General features: G+C 41.9%; 1 protein-coding gene across 1 annotated transcript in view; it reads left to right on the top strand.

The window, feature by feature from the left end:
* Nucleotides 1–22,595, top strand: part of nlgn2b (neuroligin 2b) — a 77,318-nt gene that overhangs the window by 39,170 nt on the left and 15,553 nt on the right. Inside the window, exons 3-4 of the mRNA XM_069666644.1 lie at nt 2,615–2,668; nt 9,719–9,868. Of these exons, the coding sequence (XP_069522745.1) occupies nt 2,615–2,668; nt 9,719–9,868 (204 nt within the window). The remainder of the gene's footprint in view (nt 1–2,614; nt 2,669–9,718; nt 9,869–22,595) is intronic.

Here is a 22,595-nt window from a genome sequence, read left to right as displayed (position 1 = left end):
AGCTTTTTTCGAGAATTCAGTGAGTTGATCTTAAAATAAACGGGAAAAAACGGGAGTCTGTACCGGTCTGAACATGGTGATTTATTTTGAAATGATCGGATGCTGTCCAGAGCTGTCCATTTGTGATCGGATCACCAAGGACACATGGATAATAGCAGGTTTGAACACCCCCTAATGCCTGGCCCACACTAAAATAGATTTAACAGTTTTGCTCCTATAGAGTGTGCAGAGCAACGATTACGCCAAACAGCACAACACACACTGACGGATTCATTCGCAAACAACCAGAGTCCAAAACTGGAAATCTCCCAAAATCTCAAACAAGACTTTAGAGTAAACAAACATGGTGGACGACAGGCAGGAAGAATTGGCGATGATAGTTTTTGGACTTTTTACTGAAAATTCAGGAAGAAAAAAGAACAAACTGTGGATGAAGTGGAGGAGACGGCGTGAACATGGGCTGGACATGTTACTTTATGCTCCCCGTTGGCTATAGTTTCATTCCACGTGACAATCCACAGACTGTGTGCTCGGCTGACGTCCGGGTTCCCCCCACACAACAGGATATCGGAGCCTTCCGATCAGATCTGGGGAAGTAAAGTCACCCGTAACATCCCTCACACTACAGGAACACCTGGAGAGGTTATCTTTAGAGCCGTCAAAACATCGGGACTTTGCTTACGATTGTCTGAAGGGAGAAATCAGGCCCAAAATCATCCCGGTTATCTTGTAGTGTGTACCCCGCTTTGAAAGCTTTGACGATGACTATCTCATTGGGAAGCATATTAGCAAGCCTAGTAGCATGTTTTAGCGTAAAGCATTGCTACACTTACGTACACTCTTACAGAGATACGAGCATGGCTGAAAAGTCTTGTTGGATTGTTGATCAAGACCATACCTTGGCCTCAAAGAAACTGTGAGGAGCATGTAGGCTAAACTAAAGTCGAGACAGGAAAATAAATCTACAGATAATCTGATAAAAAAGATAATCTGCGTCACAACAAAACTTCTTGACTAAAAGATCCAACTTTTGTCCACATGAAGTCTTGGGGTGAAGTCTGCCACATAGTTCGACTGTCTGTTTGAGCGCAGCGTCTTCTCCTGTATATATTATCTCATTACATTACAACATTAGAAAATGAATGAAATCAGAGTAGTCTCCATTAAGAGGCGAGGTGTGGTTTTAGAGTGGTGCTAAGTAGCGGGGAAGTGCTGACAAGACGGAGGACTAATGTTCCTTTTTATCCATTACCGGTCTGCCTACCTGTTTGCTCGCTAGCTCAGGACCAGCTACCATCTATAGCAGGAAGTGCTCTGTGGATCCGGCGCCTGCATGATGCTACTCTGAGGATGCTGCAAATCCATTCAGCATTGATCCTTTTCCATTTAGACGGAAGATAAACATTTTATACCAGGAAACCATATTCATAAGGAGAGAAGGGCGAGAATGTAGCATTATGATGGTGGAGTGCAGGGATGCTCTGAGTCTCCAGAGGAGAAGCACTGTGTAAAGGGTATATTCTGCAGCATCTTTCTGAGGTTTCCAGCAGAACGGTTGAAACAGACATGTCAGCGTCACACTGGCAGAGTGATAAACCCCTTGGCAACCACACGTAGAGTTTTCTTTAAAATGAGAGAGAGCGACGCCTCCCCACAGGAGAGCCGGGGATGTGCTGCAAGGGGGACAGCAACAGATAATAAAGAACCCTGTTAGCATGCTTTTTGTAGCGTGCGGACGTTTAATGCGTGCACGTGAGGGGCTTTGTCGAAGACGTGCGTTTGTAGACAGTGACTGAGAAGGACATAAAAAGCAGAGGTAATTGCGGGCTGATGGAAAGCTCTGCTGACAGAAACCAAGAGAAAACAAATTAATGGGATCCTTATCAGTTAAGACTTACAGAGGATGACGCGCCGGGCCGTCGGTTGGTCACTGTGATGAATGCTTGTTATTGGCTGTGCCCTATGGAGCATTTAACTGTTACCATTAAAGCTTAATGTGGGGCTCCTCTTTGACCTTGGAGAGGGGAATCCTGTCACAAGCCTTTGCAGGCGGTGTAAATATTAAGAACAGCTCACTCTTTGAAAATTTGGAAGAATTTACTCTTAGCTCATTCGCTCTGCACAATGTGCCTACGTGTTCACGTGTATTCAGGATGAGTATCTGTGCCCGTCCGTGTGTGTGTGCGTGTGTGTTTTGACAGTCTAGTCTTTCTCGATTGTGCAGGGGCTCTTCTGCCTGAGGACTGCAGCACCGTCCTGAGCAGAAGCAGGATACAGACACAGTCTTGGCTTTCCTTTGCTTTTTTTTTCTCTTCCTGACCGAAAAAGAGTGATGGCTTGATTCTGCTCATTGATTTTTCTTTACAAAGCAGCAGAGTGTCAGGACTGATTGGGGAGGAGGGTTGAGGAGAAGTGGCCCCTGGGGTCATTTACGAGGCAGTCCGTGACTAGATCCTAAGCAGTTACAACAGAGGAGTTAGGGGTTATCTTTTGAGGAAACACTGTGTAACCCTTGTAACATATTGTCCCTGAAAGATCTCACAGTTTGCCTGTTTTTCCTGTAAATGCAATCTTTACATTTCTCTCTTTTCTCTCCTTTTTTCTGAACCTTTAGGTCCGCTCACAAAAAAACAAGATGAGTCTACAATGAACCGGCCAAGGGATGAAGGTATTTTAATTGCATGTTTTTTTTCCCTCCTCAGGCTCCATTTTTTAAACTCAGTGGGGAATGTTGTGTTTGAATTAGGGCTGTCAATCGATTAAAATATTTAATCTCGATTAATCACATGGTTGTCGTAGTTAACTCGTGATTAATCGCAAATTAATCACACATTTTTTACCTGTTGTAAATGTACCTTTAAAGTTTTTAATCCTCTTATCAACATGAGGATGGACAAATATGCTTCCTTTGTGCAAATGTATGCTTATTATTATTGCAACATTCCAAAACAATGACAAATACTGTCCAGAATATTCTACAGAATAACCTCAAAGGTACTGCACGCTCAAAAAATATTCTGAAAGCACAACATGGCAATCATCGCATATATCAATGATTAGATGTGACATGTAGACTTACTCAGCCTGGATTACCCTCTTTCTAGATGCTTATTTCTTCCTTCCACACTTTAATTGTGCTCTCTTCTTCACCTTAATTCACGTTTTAATTCACAAACTACTTTAACCTGATCACTTTGCTTTGCTTCAGTCCCCCCAACACACCTGCACCTCTTCTCTCTGCACAGCTTCTGGCCCCGCCCCCTCTTCCTGTCTGTCTCTCTGTCTGCTGTGTTGACTGTCTTCATCAGCAGTCTGTTTAATTAAGTCACAAAAGTTAAATATTTTCTCTCGCAATTCAGTTCTCACAGCACCTCAGCTGCGTGTGCATGAGAGACGTTATTAATGACGTAGCGATAAAAACGATCGATCGTTACCGAATGACATCTGCACCTTTTATAAGCTTCATAAACAGCGACAATCAATGCATTTACAATAGGGACATACGGAGATACACAGTAGGAATGTTTACATTGCGTTACAGAACTGCATATGACTGTGTGCGGACAGAGAGGGTCCTGATGTCCTGTGACTCCTGTCACTGTTTCAGCGCTCTTCCTCAACAAGGAGAGCGGGCAAATACAAATAACTTTTGTCTTGTCCAGAGAACCATCTAGCGGGGCTTTGAGGCTGAATATGTCATTTAAAAGACCCTTTTCTTTTTCTATTTCTGCTCACAGAGGTTTGTTTCTGCATGCTGTCCACAACATTGCAGCTGCATCGCTTCCTAATGTCTCAAACTACGGGGCAGGCGGAGGGTCATAATAATAGAACGTGCGTGCGTTAATCGCGCGTTAAAGTAATTAGTGGCGTTAAAGGGAATGTGCGTTATTAACTCTGTGTACACATTATATTGTCCATTGTTAACTGTTTTGATTAGCATGCAAATCTGTCATTCCTTCTCACAGGCACGCTTTTAGCTGAAGCACATAAAGAGTTACTCACAAAATCGTTGCTCTTCATCCCCCCCTGTTACAGACGCTGCTTTTTGGGCACTTTGAGCTAATTTACTTTCCTCTCTTGGTTGCTATGAGGCTGATCAACCGCACGCTGATGCTCTGACTATCCTGCGTGATGCATCACTAAAAATCAATATTCTGTCCTTTTTCACCTGCGCTTTTATTCCTGTACCAAAGTCCTTATGAAGCGGCCTGCTAAATTATTGTCCTTCATAATGTTATTGGGCTTTTTCCAGTTCCCCATTCCTGCTTATTTCTGCCTTTGCTGTTCATTTTCAAGTTCACCGCAGTCACACCGAGGAGCTCTCATTACTCTCTCAAAATCAGTGCAGACAGTGTGTGCATCCGCTTCTGTACACGTGCCCGGGCGTACTGTATATTACATAGCATTATGCACACTTGGAGTGCATTACATTTGCATTTGTGCATGTAGGTCTACTCGATCGCAGCGCATGTGCAAGTGTATGCCTGAGCGCATTTGCTCTAATTTGTGCCAGTGTGTGTGGTTTTTCCCTTTTTTTCCCCCCGTATTTTCGGCTCTGTGCTATTTAGGTATTGAATTCTCTCTCCCTTGCATCTCTAATTGCTATGGTTTAAAAAGAGACAGATGTAGCTAATCCAATTGTGTGGTTTCTTAACGGTGAAAACAGAAGGAAGGATTCATGCAGGATTGCCTAGGAGAGGAGCAGAATGATAGAATAGAGATGAAAGAAAAGGGGAGAAAAAAAAAAGCTGAGCACTGCGAGAGCACAGGGGAGGGCAATGAGGGGGAGAGCAGGGGGAAAAAATAGTCATAATGAAGACAAGTGCATGATGAAATGACATTTATAGAGCTTTGAAAGTGAGAGAGATGTAAGGAAAGAGAGATTGAGAGGGTGGATGAGTAGGAGACTGGTAGAGCTTGACATTTATGCCGACACCTGATGGATTTTGACAGGATCGGGAGGGCTCGGGTAGGGCTTGAAATCCTCGCTTAATTGCTCAGGTATGGATTGGAAACGGCTTCCCAAACATTGTGGGAAAATACTATTATTAGCGTCTTATTTTGGGAAGAAAGAAACTAGATTGCTCGGGCCTGGATTTGGGTGCAAACAATATCCTGGCTGAGAGTATTACGGCCAAATCGATTGAGATTTCCATAAGAGAATGAATGAGAGAGGAGCAGGATAATGGAAAAGTATTAACTAGCAGCTTCTATTTGGAGGTAAGACTAATAGAATGAGAAGGAGGAGATGGATATTAAGGAGGATGGTATCAGGTTAGGTAGAAAAGAGAGGAGTGGATAATGTGCCAGTGTTGTGGAGGCCGGCAGGAGAGACAGTGAGCTCCTTGTTGCCCATAAAGGCCTCAGATTTGGGCTGAGTGAGACACTTTCACCCTGCGACCCTGCACCCCCTAATCACCCCTCTGTTTGTGCTCCAAACACAGGCCCATCTCCCTCACTCCAACACGCATCCATTTCTGCTCGCCTTTTTTGCGTCATACTTATCTCATTATCTCATGAAATTGCTTTGATATCTTTAATTTTCTAGTTTCATCAGAGACAAATTCCTAAATTCTTACCAAAATACCATCTGCCCAGTGTTTTCATTGAATAAACCAGCCAAATATTCTGTTTAAGCTAACTTGATGAAAATCTAAAGCCCCACAAATGTTGTCAAAATGAATGAATGCTCACAAGTGATGAGAAAAGACTGCAAAAGGTTTACTTCCTCTACACCACTTAGACCTTTTCATACCCACCTTTCATTAAAGTATTCAAGGTATGCATGAGCTTTTTATCTTTAGGCCGAAATGATTGGATTCTTACTTCCATTTAGGTTTTTCTTTTGGGGCTTACTTCTCGCCTTCATTGGGCCAAATGTTTAAGTCATAACTTTATAACTTTTATTCACAGTTTGAGGATTTACAGTTTACAGGAGTCAAAGATCACAGTTATAAAAATAGTTTAATAGTCATGCACTTCATAGTGTTGACATTGAGAACACCATAAGATAACTTGGTGGACTTGGTTACAATTTCAAGATACACAAGTTTTATAGTACAGCACAAGATGCCTATTTAACCTGGACAAAATAAACACGGCTTGTGGAGCAGAGGTGAGCTTGAAGAAGGACTTCCTATTAAATTCATAATCTCGGAAGATTTCATTTAAATAATCGTCTGTTAAGTCACTATCTCTCGGCAAATGAGGTAACACAATGGTGATTGTGCCTCTGGCCCACTGATTAAAGCCTTTGCATTTGCTGTATATAGTATTATTACAGACTGGGTGTCTGGTGCGACTTTCGCGGAAAAAATCACAAGCGGTGCCCGGTTAGTGACGCGTTTTCCATCACCCAGCAGTGGTTGGTCTGCCAGAGAGGGTAGGCGGAGCTAAGCGGCTCCTTTTTCGGCCTCTGCAAGTGTTGCGAGTAAACAGTAATCTACTATGGCTGAACAAACAAAGAAAAGATCGATGACTACAGATACAACTTCAAAAAGAAGTGAAAATCCAAAGACAAAGAAACAAATTTGACGCTCAGATGAAGCAAACAGTCTAAACAGGTTACAACCGGAGCCAACCGTGGACGTCACACATGCAACACTGTCTGGATATCTGGGAAGTGTGCTCCCGCAATTACCATTTATCGCCATAGGTGCCGCCAAAGAGAACGAAACTGAGATCTTCAAGATTAGCACTTTAAAGGCACAATTCATGAACAAAATGTAAACAAACCAGTCGCCCCATAACCTCTTAGAACCTTTAATGTAACCACCTGACAACTCAACTTTACTTATACAGCACTTTACCCACAATGCAGTGGATTGCCAGATCTTTACAGCACACAGAGACAGGATACACAATTCTAAACAACTACTACATTTAATTGAGTGGGTAATGTAGTTGAAAGGTTTTGATAAGAGAGTGTCTTGATTAACACCGACAGTACTTCTATGGGCTCTTTAGAGATTCCTAAAATATAATCTTAGGAGAGCGGTGCTAATTCGTACTTCGGATGTTTTAAAGGTAAGTGTGCATCAAATATGTCTACGTCAGTCATCCGTGTAAACATGAAACTAAAACAGTAATTAAAAAGTAAAAAAAAAAAGGATCAGGCCTTTAAACTGGCAGCTACAAGTCACTGCATATGTTCCTTTTTCCCCTCGGGATTTAAATGATGGTATGAGTGTAACTGGTGGCGGCCTGCTGATATGTCACTCCTCCATACTGTCCTGGTGACGCCGGGATAATTGAACTTGTTTACATATCCTCTGGGAAATCAGCCGAGCTTCAGAATACACCAGAGAGGACCAGAAAAAGAGCAGCGAGTCGGGAGTGAACGACTGAAATCTTTTTATTTTTATCCACGCTGCTTGTGTCACATGTATGTGTGAAGCCATATGTGCCATTTTGCTGCGTTCACTTATGTGTGTGTGTGTGTGGGGGGGGGGGACTGCGAGTGACGCACCCCGGTGCATGTGTAACCTGAGATTCAGGTGGTGATGCAGGCGGGTGTGCAAATACGTGAGTAGAATTTGTTACCAAGGCAACAGGCGTTCAGTGAGTCGGTGCGATGGAATGGCTGCTGCAGTTCTATTAGCGAGAAGCAGTTTCCATAGCGACTCAACATCGCAGCTGCCTATGCAAGACTTAGTGTGTGCGTGTGTGTGTGTGTGTGTGTGTGTGTGTGTGTGTGTGTGTGTGTGTGTCTGTATGAATACGGTGTGTGAGTTTGAGCGTTCATTAGCGTAGCTCGCTATGTAGAAGGATATTTTTTCATCCTTCCATCTTGTTGTTTTTGGTTTGAACCTCCCATCCGTTCTCTCACACTGCCCTATTTTCATCTACTTCTCTCTCTCTCTCTCTCTCTCTCTCTCTCTCTCTCTCTCTCTCTCTCTCTCTCTCTCTCTCTCTCTCTCCTCGCTCCTCTCTCTCCTCCTATCTCTCTGTCTCTCCCATCTCTGAGTGCTGAAGCTCATCAGGGTAAACAGATGCTGTGGCTGTTATTTATGTTTCCACTTGGTCTGGCTTTCATACAAATTATCCACAGGCCCTGCACAGTGCAGACGCTCTGCCTAAATGGGCTGAACTGGCAGCTCTCTCAGCCTTATCCACGCGCAGACTCTCAGACCGAACCACAGACGCAAAAGAGAGGGGGGTCATAGAGGAAGAGGGGGTTGGAGCATAGGCTGACAGGGTAAACCATAGCAACAAACAGTGATGGGCACAAAGACACCAATAACAGGGAGGGCATCGGAACTGGCTGCCCAATTCACCATATTCATATGGCTGTAATTTTCCTCTGACGTCATGCTCAGGGTGGGAAGCTCTATTGCCGTTATGATGTCCTGCTGTGTGTTTGTCAGTCTTATAAATGAAGTTTATCTTACAAGTCATTATTTTTACACTGCTTTACAATTGATTAGAAGCTAAAAGGACAATAAATAGTGAAAATCAGGAGGGACATCAGGTCATATTTCACATTAAAATGAGATATATGATAACCCATTAGGTATCATAAGGCAACAGCTAATGTTAGCATTCAAATACTTTTTTTTAATTTCTAGCTAACATCACGTAGGCCTAGGGTTTACACCTTTCTTAATGTATCATGTAACTATGTATTACTTATCTACACTTGCTAGCAAATGGTAATATAAGCTAGTTAGTGTTTGAATGCTAATGTTAGCTGTGTACTGACTGTAGCTAACGAGTTATCAAATATGTTTGAATTGAAATATGGCCAGATATCCCTCCAGATTTATCTATTGTCTTTTCAGTTGCTGTTTAATCAAACACTGACATCATGTCAGCAAGGAAGTAAATTCCTAGCTAACATGATGTAGGCTCAGGGGTTATGCCTTTCACAATATCAACTTATCAGTTATTAGTCACTTGCTAGCAAATGGTAATATAAGCTAATTAGTGTTTGATTGCTAGCGTTAGCTGTGTAGCCTAACTGTAGCTAACGGGTTACCAAATATGTTTCAATTAAAATGTGGCCAGATATCCCTCCATATTTTTCCTATCTATTGTCTTCTCAGGTGCTGTTTAATCAAACATTAACTAGCTTACATTATGTTAACAAAGAAGTAAATTCCAAGCTAACATACAGAGGCTCATGGTTTATGCCTTTCCTAATGTATCATGTAACAATACCAACGTATTAGTTAACAGCCATTTTCTAGCTAATGGAGCTAGTTAGTGGCACAATGCTAACATTAGCTTTATACTAACAGGTTATCAAATATGTTTAACTTAAAATAATGTCAGATTTCCCTTCTCTTTTCAGTTGCTGATTAATCCAACACTTACTAGCTTACGTCATGTTAGCAAGAAAGTAAATTCCAAACGTTACGTAGGCTCAGGTTTTTACGCCTTTCCAATTGCATCATGTAACAATACCAACATATCAGTTATCAACACTTTCTAGCTAATGGTAATACACTGTAAGCTAGTTAGTGGCTCAATGCTAATATTAGCTGTGTACTGACCATACTTAACAGGTTATCAAACATGTTTAACTTAAAATATGGCCAATTATCCCTCCAGATTTTCCCTCCCATTGTCTTTTCAGTTGGTGATTAATCAAACACTTACTAGCTTACACAATAGCTAACATCTTTTGAATAAAGCAAAATAATGATGTGCATGTGGTAAAAAAATATGAATGGATGAATATTGATTCTATGACCTTTGCTTGTGTGTGTTTGTTCAGATATTCGGGATCGTCGTAAGAAGCCGGTGATGCTGTTCATCCACGGCGGCTCCTACATGGAGGGCTCAGGGAACATGTTTGATGGCAGCGTCCTTGCTGCCTACGGAAATGTCATCGTGGTCACCATGAACTATCGGCTCGGCGTGCTCGGTAAGTTTGGTGTGCAGGCATTTTCAGGTACCTGTGCATGTGATGGAAATGTTTACAGACTTTGTTTGACAGGTGTCATCTCACCTTGACCAGCGACTGTGTGACAGAGAGATAATGTTTAAATATATGTTTTTGAAATGGATATAAAAAGGTAGGTGTATGAAACATAGCACTCTGTGGAAAAACAACATTTGTAAGGCATTATGATTTATGTTCCCTCATAAATCACCGTGGAACAGAAAGTACTAAAGAATGAAAGTCTTCTTCCCCCTGCAGGCTCCTGTAGTCTAAATAATTCTGATTAAAGATAACATCACAAAATACCCATAATAGCACATCACATAAAGCAGACACTCATATCAAATGATTTCTGCTGTGTTGACATGCTGCTGCAGAGAGAACATAAAGTGACGGCAGCATGCACAAAAAAACTGGTATAAATTGAGAGAATCATATGGGGGCTGTAAAAGATAATATCCCTTCCCAAGAAATAAAAGTAATCTGTTATATTTGTTTTTATTTTTTCTGTTTGCAAAAGAACTCAGACAAATTTAAGCTTTTCTTTTCAACTTTTCATGAAGCAAATGTTGTGCCTCTGTTTCCAAATCCTTCTAAGATGCTTTCTACAGGGGTTTCTACAAACGCTCTTAAATCTTTAAATAGTTTCCCAAAACAGCAATTAAGAGTGAAGAGAGAGAGATAAGCTGAAGTCATGCTATATTCAAGTACATGCACACAATAGGGATGTTTTTTAGTCATACTCACTTGGTATCAAAACTGCAATTGCAATTATGATGCTAAGATAGAAGTCAGTCGATTTTTCATCAAACGTGGTTTTCATTTCCTGCATTTTCTGAAGCTTCTTAAGACACTCTTGGCCCTTTGTAATCAGCATTTAGGTAATTTATTAATGTACAATAATTTCTAAGTGCGTTTGAGGAAACACTTTAGAAAGTAAATAAGGTTTGTAACAGGGATTGTATGATAACCCACTGCAACCCTCCCACCGCTCTGCCCTTCCCCATCTTTTTACACCCTTTTAGCCGTCTTCTGCACTTTGAATTCTTAGAGTACCGCAGCCAAGAACTCATCACACTGCAGCCTAAGAAAACACATGCACTACATTGAAGCATATCTGAATTATCGGGGGGGTTTACGTTTTTTTTGTCACAGTGTTGCAAATTAATTATCAGATGACAGAGATTATTTTTTATAAGCATGTGTTTTCTCTTTTTGGCTGACCGAGTGAGTGAGGGACGGCACTTTCAGAGCTGGAGAGAGAGTGAGAGTTGCGACATTGCAATGGCGGATCATGGAGCATATTGGACCTCCACTGACGCGACTCTCTGTCTGTACGGCTCTGGATACTTTGTTCGGGGAGTAGGCAGGGCGGCTCCTCCGCTGCTCGTCCGCTGTCCTCACCTACGTCCGTAGCGCGTATCTGCTTTCAGAAACGCTCTCATCGGCCCCACATGGAAAGTCTTTGTAACACACAAAAGTGCACATTGACCTGATGCGGTCAGCCACATACTAGGTTTGGACCTAGTCTTGTTGCATGTGTTTTCTTCTGTTGCACTGTGTCTCCGGGTCTTTTCAATACTATATTAGATGCTAGATCTTTCATCTACAATGACTCAGCATTCGTAGTAATACTGCAGTTACACGTGTAACTCTCTTAAACACGATATAGGGATGTCACAGATTTACTGCATGAATTACTGCAAAGGGGAAGTAACTACTGTTGTGATGAACACTGCGGCACCAGGATCAATAAAAAGTCTAATAAAGTGACTGTACACAGATTTTTTTTTTTTTACTTAGTGAAAACGTTGACTTTAAGACCCTTTTGGGAAATGTGGCCCAGGCCTATGCCGGCATTATAAGACTTATAAGTACTGCTAAATTTAGGGCCTGAACCCGGCAGGAGACCCAAAGCAATATTTTTGCTTTATTTCCTCCATTTGTAACTGTTAGCTCGCACGGCTAATGCAACACAGTGGCTACATTTTGTCTCCTCTACACAGGGCTTCTGGTTTCACAGCAACAGAAATGGACACAGACGATTGGCTGTCAGAGAGGGAAAACGGGGACATTTCATATGACATTAAATTTGAAAATAACCAAACTGAGGCAGATGCTCTGGTGATAAAACACAAGCGGAAGCAGACATGTCCCACAAACGTTTATGTACAATAGCAGCCTTTGTGTGCATAGATCGAAAATGCTGTCAGTCAGTCATCAAGCCGATGAGGCCGAGTTTACCTGACCAGCTATTCCCCACTGTTATGTCTTTGAATCAGGGTTTCAAATCAAATGTATGTTCCGTGTTTACTTAATATGAAAATGTCTTTTATTCCATTAATCTTTTGTTGCATTAATATGAGCAGGAAAAACCAGCCAGGTTCTGACTCAGTGCACATCAGATACACCAGCCACCACTTAGTGCTTTTAGTGTACATCCAGCCTTTGAAATGTGTGTCTGTTGCTTTCAGTGTATTTTTGGATTAAGGGTTATTCTATTTGTCCATTCTGGTGCAGCTTTGCACTGCTTGCTTGGCCTGTGAGTGTGGGCTGATCTCTGTGTGTGTGTGTGTATGTGTGTGTATACCCTTGTGCTGCTGGATATCAGTGGAGTCAAGTATTTACATTCTCCGTCATCTTTCGGAGGTGTTTGCACACAGACTATCTGTGACTGTCACTGCGGTTGCCAGGTTGGGTAATCAGATCTTGTTTATTGCATCACGCCTGTTTCAACATATCAGAATAACGATAAACAGAGAAATGGGAGTCATTTAGGATGCCGTCCAAGAGTTGCAGCGAGTATTAGCAGAGGGTAACATGATCCAGACCGTTATTGACAGAGCCAATGGAGAGGCACAGGGACAAGGACAAACTGAGAGTGAAACGGGAACCCTGAACCTGCAGCTTTGTGCTCCATTCAGCTCGTTATGTGCTCCTTTTCACTGTTTGGTTTTAACACAGAGGTAGAGGACCCAAAAGATGTGAGATATTTTTAATACAACAAAAAAGACAAAAATAAAATATCCAACAGAAAACTGACGAGGTCAAGAGAACCTAGGTGAAAAGCCCGAGGGAGAAATCCACAATAGAAACAAAGGTGGGGCGAAGTCGTTCCGCCTCTGAGCCAGCATCGGAGGTAGTAACAGCGGCGTAGGAGAGGCGAAGCCGTGTGAGTGTAAACGGCGGAGTGTGTGAAACTGTTTGTTTACACGTCGTTAGGGCGCTGTCATGTCGCCCATCTTTTTATACAGTCTATGGGCGCCCATAGACTGTATAAAAAGATGGGCGACATGACAGCGCCCTAAAAGTGAAGCCAAAACATCTCTGTTGCCCCCTGCTGACTGGCTGCAGTATAGGTCATAAAGCCTGCCTCCTCCATGTTAACAGATGGGACATGAGTCAAACTATAAAATCAAAATACACGCCAAATAAATGTTTCTCAAACATGGTTTCTGTCAATGTAGCTAGTTATTATCATGCTGATTTACGTCCAAGTGTTCATTTTTCTGAGAAGTTTATTTTTAATTAGTTATTTGATGCTGTAAAAAGGATGATTGACGACTCTGTCGACAAATACGGCTCCTGCAGCCGATCAGTTCTGGATTAGCAGAGTGGAGGAGGAACGACGAGACATAACTAGAACAATCTACAGTCATTGATGTTTCCATATTTGTGAACGTCTGCTTCAGGGGTTCGGTGAGTTAAGTGTGTGTTTTGGTTAGCGGTTAGTGTCTATTGCGGCTCCACCCACTGATCTCTACTGCGCAACTCTGGCTCCAAATGACGTCATCATTGCGCTTGTTTTCTTTCCGCAACGCCCGGAATGCTGCTTAAAAACACACAGTGAGACAGCAATATTACCCCGTTGTGTGTTTCAGTGTAAAAGTATGAAGGCGGCATTACTGTTGCAGAATCTCTGTGTAAAACAGGCTAATGATTAAACACCGGGAAGGTGAGGGGAACAGGTGAGAACAAATAAGAATGGGGCAAACAATCACACATTTGGGGGAAAACACAGGCAGGAAGTAACGCTACATACATGAGGAGAAAATAAAACAGGAAACGCCAACCGAACACTAAAGTAACTGAACTTCATACCTAAAAAGACACAATATACAATATATGAAACAATTTAAAATCAGGTTTAAATGCAGTGTTTCATGCTCTGCAGCAGCGTCTTGTTTGCTTCCTCTACAGACATCTTGTGTTTCCAAACCGTAACCTGGCTGATTAACATTAACATGATGCTGCAGTTCATGTTGTACATGTCTGAACTGCACTCATGCATCACACAGTGCTTTTGATACACTCCACAATCATTAAAATACATGCAGAATACAAAATACATACACACAGAGGTGCAGCGCCATCCTGCTGACTGATTATGAGGGATGACGCAGTGTCCTCGATTCCTTGAACATTGTTGAAAATTTTGTGATGTGGGCGAATGTGTGCTCTCTCTCTCTCCCTCTCTCTCTCTCTCTCCCTCTCCCTCTCTCTGTCAGATATGCTTTAAATGGGTTACTGTACTAAGCAGATTATCCTTGTGTGTGTTTGTATGTTTGTGTAACAAAAACATGCATGTTTGCCCACAAATGTCTCCGTGTGCATGTGACTGCGTGTAAGTGTGTGTGCACTACTTGGTTGCGTGCCGTGCGTAAAACACATATATGAATAATGCACCATCCATCTGAATATTTAATAGCGCTCCTCTTCTCCGACACTGAATTTGAGTCAAAGTGAGAAACACAAGCATACCGTATTTTTAATAGTTTTATGTTCTAATCTGTAGTATTATCCTGTACTTACACACACAGCAGCTTACACATGCCAAGCTCATTTCATTCAATGCCTGCGCCTTTAACAGAGTGACGGGGAGTCAGGAAGAAGAGAAGAAGGAGAGAGAGCAGGGAATAGAGACAGATGAGCGAGAGAGACTCACAGAGAGACAGAGAGGGGAAAGGAAACAGAAGGGGGGAGATGGGAACAGGCTAAAAATAAACCGTCAGAAATGCTTTTTAAAATCGGCGCTGATGCAAAGTATTCATTCTAATAACTGCTCCTGCAGTGTGACCACAGCAGCCTTGCTTACGATTTCCTTCCATTACATTGGTGTAAATTTCCAGCAAATGACAGACTCTTTGGATGTTCTTATAAATGTATGATAACGTGCCGTCGCCATGCCGTAAAATGGGTGAATAAGGAGAAAATGTCTGCGGAACACGGCCTGGTTCAGAGGTTTGGTGACAGTTGAGTTTCCAGATTGCTGCTCGGCTCACCTTCTCCTACCTTCCTCCTGCTCCGGGCTCCAGAGAGCCTTCTGATTTGTGTTGCATAGCCATCTGTTCAGACTAATTAACTAATTAACTAATTAATGAACTCTGGGGAAAGGCCCACCATCGTGGGCTCGCAGAGTGAGAACATTTTTCACCTCAGGAAGAGAGATGAAACGCTTCTTCTGGAAACGTTTCTCTGCACTCTCTACCCAGTTTCAGCTTCCTGCTTCTGAGGAAGGAAGAGCTTTACACTGAAAGAAAAAAACAGCCGATGAATTTGAAATGTGTTTACTTTTCATTCTGCCAAAATGTACTTTTATTATTTACGTTCACGAGAGGTTATACATGGGGGAGACTGGGGTGACTTAACATATCTTCATTAATTTGTCTCAGACGGATAAAAACAAGATCCTTTTGCGGTCAAAGCTCTGAAAATTACTCATGTTTTGTTCATTCTAACATCGTAATATAATAGATCAGTTTTTGTCGATTAGTTTGTGGTGAATTATTAGATTTTTAACACCCCTGGAAAAAGTGTAACAAGCTATAAACACAATAATGGTATATTATCAACCATTAAAGTTGTAATCTTGAAGATCTGTCTCGTTCTCTTTCGCGCCACCTATGGCGATAAAGGGTAATTGCAGGAGCACACTTCCCATATATCTAAACAGCGTTGCATGTGTGACGTCCACGGTTGGCTCCAGTTATAACGGTTGTAACTATTGGGGCCCTATTTAGACAGCAGAGCGCATAATCTAAAGCGCATGGCGCTAAGTGATATAGGCCGTGTCCAACGCACTTTTGCTAGTTACACGGCGCACAATCTGGGTTTATGTACCTGGATTATTCATAGGCGTGTTTTCAGCATCACATGAATCAAACCAATCAGAGTGTCAGCTCTCATTCATAGAGTTTGGGCTGGCTGTGCACAGTGCATCCTGGTACATGTAGGCATGAGTGACACAGCTTTGTAAGCACGACAACCCAACTTTCTTGATAAATATAGCATGCACTGAAGATTTTATTCACGTTTTAACAACACTCTTAATGTGAAGAATATTCCCTGAAGACTATAAAACCAAAACAGTGACCTTAGGATGCTAAATGGGTCTGTAGAGGAGGAGGAGATCGGCAGAGTCAGGTGACAATTCAACACAAGAACAGGTAGTTTCTTAGAGTCTAAAAAGTCTGCTTTCAAAGCAGACTTTAATGGGCGGAGACATATTGAGATCATGTTATGTCTCAAGCGATGAGATAGTGCTAATGTTGCTACATAATTCCTTTGATGAGGGAAATTCAGTCTTGAATGTTGCCTGTCTTTGCTTTTCTTGTGAACCCTAACAGCAATGAAAGCTCCTCACAAAGCTTTTAACTGCCACAAAGTCTTGTGAATTGTGAATACACTGTTCAATACTATAACTATAACTGCTACAATCACTCATAGAAAGATGTGTTCAGCAGCTTGTTGTACTCCGTCCAGTTGTTCAGTACAGATCAATCAATTATAAATGATGTGTCCAAAAATAATGTCCCCTGTTTGTGACGCACCGGTAAACACCATTTTATAAGTAACCTAATAAATCTAATTGTACACGCTCATGCTCTTGAAATCATTTTTAGCATAAGTCAAGACAAACAGTGTCAGCGCATCCACAAATACTACTTAGCTCAGTGAATGTCGGGCATCTGTTCAAATTGTGTTGCTCGTTGTTCTCAAAAACACCCCTTTAAATATGACATAAACAGTATTTTTAGCCAGCACACATTTTGCTGTCAATTAATTTCAGCCTGCTGCCTTCTCACAACCGAGCCGTCCCTAAATACAAATGAAACACACCTCCCACTCCCTGCACAGACACACACTCTTCCCACTCTGCGAGCAATCGTTAACACTTCTCTCCCCGCATTAAGTCTACAGAGCACAGACTGTGATGACAGCACAGGAAAACATAATCATTTTTGCTTGCGTGTCATTCTGATTGTGACGCAGATTTGGATCTACAAATTAAATTTAAACATTAGAAGTAATGTATTCCTCTCGCAGAAATGGCTATAATATGCTTAAAAAGTACTGCATCTGCAACCGGGGCCTTACTGCGAGTGTGTCTGTGTCGAATATGAGGAGGGAGTGGGATGACTTTAATGGTAAAATGAGGTTGTGATGGACGCTTTGGGTTCTTGAAAGAAGTACAAGAACAGTTGCTTCCTCCCAAAGTTCACATTGAACACTTATGACTTATAGGTACGTTGACCAAAACTGACACCAATCTGCCTCCCCGGCTGGCAGCCAGCTGCACAGCTGGACCAATCAAATACAAGGAGATAATTAATGCAGCGAGTCATACTTGAGACTTAACATCCCACACCGCATGTTTCAAAATCAAATTTGAAATCCCAAGGACTCTAGAGTACCTAAAATACCCCACCACAGAGCTTCGCACACCACTGTATGCTGCAAGAGCCTGTGAGTTTAGAACATTCAGTATATGGGGACCTATGGGTATGTATTTATGTATCCTATAAGATGTATGTAAGGTGAGAGGTAAAGTATCAGAGACGGACGACATGACAGCTCCCTAAAAGAGAAGCCAAACCCTCTCTATCGCCCCCTGCTGACTGGCTGCAGTATAGGTCATAAAGCCCGCCTCCTCCATGTTAACAGATGGGACATGAGTCAAACTATAAAATCTAAATACACGTCAAATACATTTTTCTCAAACATTGTTTCTATCATTATAGTTAGTTATTATCATGCTGATTTGCGTCCAAGTGCTTTTCTGACAAGTTTATTTTTAATTAGTTATTTGATGCTGTAAAAAGGATGATTGACAGCTCTGTTAGCAAATACAGCTCCTGCAGCCGATCTGTTCTGGATTAGCAGAGTGGAGGAGGAACAGAGAGAGGAGACGTAACTAAAATAATCACTACAGTCATTGAAGTTTACATACCTGTGAACGTCTGCTTCAGACCAACACAAGAAGCTGTTCTGCTGTTAAATACGCCGACGTGCGGGATCTTTGCCGTTTATTTTGGTTTTAATTTCGTACAATGAGAGCAGATGGAGACGCGTCGTCCATCTTTGTATACAGTCATTTGGTAAGAGCTAAAGAGGGAAAAGAGAGACTGCAGGAGGTGAATTGTCATTGTACTCCTTTGTAATATAAAGACAAGTTATTCTTTATATTTTATTTTTAGAGTAATTTAAACTCCTTTAAAAATGTCCTTTGTGAATAATACGTCCATAAATCCACTTAATAATTACAAAAAAGGAGACTCTTCTTAACTGCAGAACTTGCTTGAGAAGCTTCATGTTTTTATGTTTTCTTCAGTTTAACAGTAATCTAGTGATAGTTGTCTGTACATTTATGATTTATTAGCAAAAAGTTGTTGCTTTGTAGTTAAAGGTAGTTAATCTGACTTTCTTTCAATGAGCCAGCCAAAACAACAGGGCTCAAGTTGCCAACATTCATCCAAAGCAGACGCTGGAAAAAACCTATATGATTTAAAAGTAAACTACTAAGTCAGTGAATGTGGACTGCAGGTGTGATTTCATATTAAATAAATGTACCATTAATGCACTGAAATAAATGTACAATTACATAATACATAGCTAAGAGGTAATGCACATTAACTATCACTTAAAAAGGCAAATGCATCCACAGATCGCTGAATATGTTATTGGATGTTAAGCACTTTGTAAACTGTTTGAAAGGAGCTCTATAAATAGTTTGACTGATTTTATACTTAGCTACAATAGCACGAGTATATCTTTAATTACAGCAGCTTTAGGTACATATCATTACCTTTGTGACTAAACAGTTTGCCAGCGAGCACGGCCCTGTTTGAGGGATTTAATTCATATATTTTGATCAGGTCTCTAATTCTGGCTGACTGACATTTTCATTGAGATCAGATGTTTCTGAAATGGAACTTTCTTTTGAAAAGGCTTTGAAACGTCTTAGCGTCAGTTTGAAGTTTGAAGTTTGAAGCATTGCTTTTCAAATGTGCATGACAGCCTGGTTTTATTGCACAGCGTGGGGCCTTTGAATGGACCTTTGAGAGTAAAAAATGAGTGAGATAAGTAAGGTAATAAATACAATGACAGTGGACGCCTATGGGCGGTGGACTGAAATGACATTAGTTCAGCAGGCGGACGGCCAATTACAATCCTTTTCTGGTTAAACTTGACAAACAGTGATGGATCTCATCCTGCCAACAAGAAGACGTGTGTAAAACATATTGTTTATCAAAGATCAAGAATGTGTAAGAGGTGATGTCGATCAGCAGATCTTTAAATCAAAGAAGTGTAACGATCATGTAACAACACGGCCGCTAGTGGTTGTTCAAACTAAGCACATTAGAGTAAGATGATAGAATTAAATACATTAGTCGTGAAGTAATGAGCACATGCTGCACAGGGTACACAGAAAGGTCACATTAATTCACGGTTACCTTCATACACATTAGATAATCCTCAAGGTTGCGGCAAAACACCGAACGATCAAATCCACTTTATTCCAATGATCAAAACAGACTCTGTAGTCTTCCGCGTGCAGGAGACGTTCACCATCTGCTAACGTTTTTTCCTTTTTTTCAAACAGTGCGTCTACTTTTGCTTGATTAATTTCGTGACTCAGAATATACACAAACATTGCCTTGTTTCGTCTCTCTTCAATCACCTTGTCTGCGTGTATAAAAAGGCAATATCTTCCCTCTGATTTTCTGACATCCCTCATCATCTCCTGTGTGACGTCACAGCGGGATTATATAATACGTCCTTCAATGACATTAGCTTTGGGCAATATTTGCTTTAATACCTGTCTTATGTCTGTGGGATTTTTTTTTATCCCTTTCTCCTCCCGCCTCCCTCCCCGCCCCTCTCCGCCCCTCCCTTTCTTTTTTTTCGTCTGTGTTCACAGAAATTTGCTCAGTGACCCACTGCAGTCACTCTGTTCAGTCCTAAAAATGACTCTGCAGATGCATGTTCCCGTCTCGGTAGTCAAAGAGTCAGACGACTGACCGCACTTCAGTTCTGGACTGTGGCTCTGTGAATGGTGTTGACTGTTACAGAAATTGCTGTTGCACTGAGTAATGCACTAAATATACTGAGAGACATACTCGATGTGGAGCTGCTGCCCCTTTTTATTTCACATTACACCTCGTACCACCTGGTCTCAAAATGTTCCATGTCAAATACTGTAAATAAATAAGTGGACGCATCCATTGCAGTTTTTTCTTGTGATGTTCCCTTTTGAAGCCACAAGTTTGGCATCTTGTTTTTTTGCAACCAGAAATGACCATATTTGGACGATAGGTCGGATACGTATTGTTATGTCTCTATCCGGGATGACAGGCCGCCTTTGTTGTAACTTGTCCATCACAGGTAGCCACGCCCTAAAGCACACCCTGCTTTATCTTAAATTTTACTCTAAATGGGACCTCACTGTGGGGCAGCACGGTTGTGCAGTGGTCGCCTTTACAGCTAGAAGGTTCCTGGTTTGAATCCCGGTTCAGACGAAGGGGTCTTTCTGTGTAGAGTTTGCATTTGTGGGTTCCCTCCGCGCACTCCCGCCTCCTCCCACAGTCCAAAGACATGCTCGTTAGGTAATTGGCAATCTAACTTCCAGTCAAGACTTCCTTTTCCGCACGCTACATTGTTCACAGAAAAAGAAACCGTTTTTCTTGTGATCTACTTTAATTAACGGATCTTACCTTGGCTGAAATTTTAACATCATGATGGCTCTGTCAGCTCTGTCAGGTCTGTCCTCAAGAGGAGAATAAAACGACTTTAAAATGCCCGTTTGTTGAACGGAGGTCAGAACGATCACTTCTGATGCATTCGAGGAAGTCGGGAAATCTAAACGGCTTTTGTGTAACAGCGTCAGGCGAATTCGTCTCAAGTTGAATTTTAGGACAGATTGTTAGCTGAGCTTACAGATCTGCTTATAGAGATTAATAAGAAGCTAAATCATCGTCAGATAGCCGCTGATGGGAGCCGGGATGTCATTATGGCGCATTACGTTCCGCCTGCTTTTGCTCTACAAACGGACTGCTTTTCCTGCATATGCCGCAGCCTGCTGATACGCGATTGGTCAATATTACTCGAACTACAAGCGTAGTATAAACGGAAACCAGAACATTTGCCGTCCCTAAAATCCACATCCCTGCCTTCAGATTCTGCATGTCTACGTAGAATCTGTAAATAGAGTTTCGGTCATTAGTGACTCTAAAATTGCCAGTAGGTGTGGGTGTGAGCATGAAAGGTTGTCTGTCTTTATGTGTCAGCCCTGACAATCAGTCCCCCGCCTCTCGCCCAATGAAAATTGGAATAGGCTGCAGCCCCAGCAGACCCCCTAACAGAATAAGCAGCATAGAAAATGTGTGGATGGAAACTCAGCGTACAAAATGAACATGATGCAGTATTGAAGAAGACTCGGAACTAGTCTTTAAGACCTAAACGTAATTGGTTGAATGCTTATTTATGAAACAGGCTGAGAAGAAGGGACATTTTTCTACTTATTTTAATAGAATCAAATATTTTCTGCAACTCAGAGAGTCGCCCTCTGCTGGCCAGTAGTGTGACTGCAGGTTCAAGGGCCTTCTGAATTGGCTTTACTTTTTAAAACCAAGAGGCTACATCCTCTTCTTGTATACACTCCCTGGTTTGTTCTCCGCTGTAAATGCAATTAGATATCAATATAGGATAATAGCTTTTACTATGACTCATCCTATTAGTGTACACTAGAGGAAGTGCGCCCACCTTCAGTGGTAGCGAACATTATGCTTTCATGATAAAAATAGACTTTCATGAGGGATTTTTTTTAACCATGACTGGTGAGAAAAATAAGCAACAGCTCTGGTCAGACGTTGTTGACGTTTTTTAAGACACTCTGCGTGATACTGTGAGTGTTTCTGCTTTAAATTTCCCTCCCTCGGTCGCTCACTGCCCCAACGTTTCCTTCATCCATTCATTTCTCCAGCCTGTATCTTTACTTAGAGGTTGATGACTCTCCTCACAGCTCCTTGGCCGTTACCTAAAGCAAGTGTTGAATATGCATGAGTTCAGCCTCATAAACTGCTGCTCTCAGCGCTAAAGTCAGTAGGAAGCCCAGCTCAGCAGATGGGGGGGATCAGAAAGAAAACTTATACTGAAAGCGAAAGAGAGGAGGAGAGGAGGGAACGTGTTTGACTCATCTTTAATGGTGGAAGATAAACCACACTTCCTCTCTTCATGTTGCCCTTGCACCGGGAGGCGCTAGCTCCTGCTAGCATGCTACACTTGACGTTGACTTTGTGTTGCATGCAGCTGTTTGTGTACTTGAATATGGAAGTGCTTGATTGTGTGCATGCAAGTGCTTTTGTGAGTGTCTGTCCATATCATTGTGCCTGAAGCTCTGGACAGTTGCCAAGCAACAGTGGCAGGCGGC

The sequence above is a fragment of the Semicossyphus pulcher genome, unplaced genomic scaffold (assembly GCF_022749685.1).
Source record: "Semicossyphus pulcher isolate SPU_LCO1_2020_fin unplaced genomic scaffold, fSemPul1.0.p SCAF_10, whole genome shotgun sequence".
Lineage (NCBI taxonomy): Eukaryota > Metazoa > Chordata > Actinopteri > Labriformes > Labridae > Semicossyphus > Semicossyphus pulcher.
The sequence above is the reverse complement of the archived record's forward strand: the minus strand, read 5'-3'. Positions and strand labels throughout refer to the sequence as shown.